Below are 2923 nucleotides of genomic sequence, written 5' to 3'. Positions count from 1 at the left end.
CTGAGCCAGCCAATCAGGATCCTTCAAACATCGCTGTAGTTCCCCCAGGAGATAGCTAGCGGGGTTGGCAGGGAAAAGATAGGTCAAATATCCCCACCCCTGCAACTTAGGGCTGTCTGCCCTAGTAATGCTCCCCTTGAAGCCTCTCCAAACCCTCCTCAGGCAACAATTGCTCCTGGGCCATGGATAGGACGCTGAGACAACCAGACATATGCCCCCCACCCCCGCTCCCCCCGCTTTTAGGGCTCCACCACTCACTCTCGATGCCACTCGTAGATTTGCTGGATGTTCCCAAACACAATCCTGTCACGGCCTCGAAGATTCTCTGGGACCCCCTGAGCAGCCATGGTGGCCATGTAACCCTATGGGAAGTTTGGGGTGGGAACATAGGTATGTGGGGCCAGTCCTGGTGGGAACGCTACCTCCATAATAAGTGCAGGATGTAGGGGGATTGGGAAGGTGGGACAAAGGAGCATCAAGGCATCTTTTATTCTTTTGTTTCCTTTTTTTACCTATTTTTTTAAAATATATTTTTATTGATTTCAGAGAGGAAGGGAGAGGGAGAGAGAGAGACAGAAACGTCAATGATGAGAGAGAATCATCGATCTGCTGCCTCCTGTACGCCCCATACTGGGGATGGAGCCCACAACCTTGGGCATGTGCCCTGACCAGGAATCGAACGATGACCTCCTGGTTCATAGGTCAATGCTCAACCCCTAAGCTATGCCAGCCGGGCAAGGCATCTCTTAAAATTAGCCCGGGGCAGAGGAAAAGGGCTGGGTCAGGGCTGGGAAGGGAAAAGGGAGTTACCTCCACAATCTGCCCTAAGTCCTCCACATACATTTTCTCTGTCTCTACCAGTTCACCGAGGACATACCTGGGAAGAAAGGAGTGCACATCCTTGGTTTAGCCACTTTCTCCCTCCTGGACTAGAAGCCCCTTCATTTCCACAGCCAACCTCAGAGGAAATTCCAATTCTCAAATCTAAAATGTGAGGGACAGTCCTCTGGGCGTTGTAGAGTGGCAGAGAGGAAGGGAGAGTGTGGGGACACTTACATACTCCTTTCCAGAGCCTTCTTTTTCTGTTCTTCCTCACTCTCAGGGGCTTGGGACAAACTCTCCTCCTCAGGGAGCTGAAAGAAAAGAACATCCTAGAGCAGCGGTTCTCAACCTGTGGGTCGCGACCCCTTTGGCGGTCGAACGACCCTTTCACAGGGGTCGCCTAAGACCATCCTGCATATCAGATATTTACATTACAATTCATAATAGTAGCAACATTACAGTTATGAAGTAGCGACGAAAATAATTTTATGGTTGGGTCACAACATGAGGAACTGTATTTAAAGGGCCAGAAGGTTGAGAACCACTGTCCTAGAGGAAGCAAATGGATGCCTCTTGGGTGAGTTGGAGCCACCCAGACCCATTTCATCATCATACCTTCGTCTCATCTCCGGGGCCCTCCAACAGTGTGGTCAGCAGGGTCAATTCTGGAAGTTCCTCTCCTGTGGCTAGAGCTGGTTCCAGCATCCAGTTCTAGGGGCCAAGGTCAAGTGCCAGAGGTCAGGGACAGTCGCTGTGTCTCCCCACTAACCAATAGCCCCCAACTTGTCTTCTCTCCCAGTGTCCTACATGGATGGCCTACATGCTTCTGTGGTGTTCCCTGCTCACCTCATATGGTCCAGCCTGGCCACCATCTACTTCAGTTTCCACACTAAGACAATGTTTGGAGTGATCCAACCATCTTCTCAGGCCACTGCTGGGCCCTGGGGGGCCCGGGGAACAGGGTTCAGAGCTGAAGCCAGAGGTGGGGCCAGAGGGGACAGCCAGACCCGAGGCAGCTGAAGCTGAGATACTCCCCTCACTGTCAGCAATGGAGTAGGATTCTAAGGGGGTGGGGAGAAAGAAAAGGGGTGATAGATATTGCTCTAGCTCCAGGCTCAGGATCCCTAGGAAGCTCTCAGAGTCTCCTCTCTATGATGCTCGTCCCCTCTTCCCAGGGCTCACTCTCTTACCGTCCTCATTTGAGTTAGCCAGGATAGAAAATTTCACCAGGGCACCCTTGGAAGGACAGTAAATGCCTGGCTCCCCAGGCCTGGAACCCCCCAGTAACACGTGGAGGTTCCCCGATATCCTGAGCATGGCACAGATATGGGGGTGGGGGCAGCCATCTGGACAGACACTGGAAGCTGGGGGCGGCCATCTGCTCTCCTACAGCCCTCCCCCTTCCAGTGGGTACAAACCATTCTCTGAGAAGGGGGGTATGAAGAGCTAAGAGCACATCTGCCACCCCCAGTCCCCTCCTCCACCAATTTCAGTAATCACTACCATAAAAAAAGGCGTCTGTAGCCCACCTCCCCAACATGCGCAGACCCAATGGAAGGGGCAAGTGAGGAAAGCTTATCAGGGTTATTTTTGGCCTGGGCTCAGGGACAGAGGAGCTGCGATTTTTAAGAAAGCCCCTGGTCGATCCTCTCATTCCTCATCCCTCCATCCCTCTGTCCCTCCTCAGAGCTGAAGTAGAATCCTTAGCAAAAGGATTTGAGGGAAGATTCGGTTCTAGGCCAGAGGGGATGGTAGAGGGTTTTTTCTCATACCCGGCTGACTACAGGAAAGCCCTGCCCCTTCCCCAATTTCCTTAACTAGTTAGAAATTTGGAGGCAGAAGGGATCTTAGAGATCATCTATTAAGTATTTCCTGGAAAATACAGGTACAGTCTCCAGCTTCTAAACCCCTAGGGCCAAGACGAACATAAGTCCTGACCCCTCAGCCCACCCCCATTCAACGCTGAGCACTGGAGACCTCACACTCACCACGTCCCCCCCGGGCGATGCAGCAGCCGCATTTTGCCAGCACTTTTCGGATCACATTGGGACAGGCACAGCGACCCCCCTTGTGCCCCTCCCGCATGGCGCCCGGGCCCCCC

At 52.9% G+C, this 2923-nt stretch overlaps 1 protein-coding gene and 1 long non-coding RNA gene across 2 annotated transcripts in view; one reads left to right on the top strand and one right to left on the bottom strand.

The window, feature by feature from the left end:
• Positions 1-2923, top strand: part of LOC106728278 — a 12327-nt gene that overhangs the window by 4839 nt on the left and 4565 nt on the right. The gene's annotated exons all lie outside the window — the stretch shown is intronic.
• ARHGEF25 (Rho guanine nucleotide exchange factor (GEF) 25) overlaps positions 1-2923 on the bottom strand; it is an 8396-nt gene that overhangs the window by 3679 nt on the left and 1794 nt on the right. Inside the window, 6 exon segments of the mRNA XM_005879033.2 lie at positions 3-55; positions 259-362; positions 811-877; positions 1057-1133; positions 1438-1533; positions 1669-1883. Coding sequence (XP_005879095.1) covers positions 3-55; positions 259-362; positions 811-877; positions 1057-1133; positions 1438-1533; positions 1669-1883 — 612 coding nt within the window.

The sequence above is a fragment of the Myotis brandtii genome, unplaced genomic scaffold (assembly GCF_000412655.1).
Source record: "Myotis brandtii unplaced genomic scaffold, ASM41265v1 scaffold581, whole genome shotgun sequence".
Lineage (NCBI taxonomy): Eukaryota > Metazoa > Chordata > Mammalia > Chiroptera > Vespertilionidae > Myotis > Myotis brandtii.
This window is presented reverse-complemented; position numbering and strand designations above follow the sequence as displayed.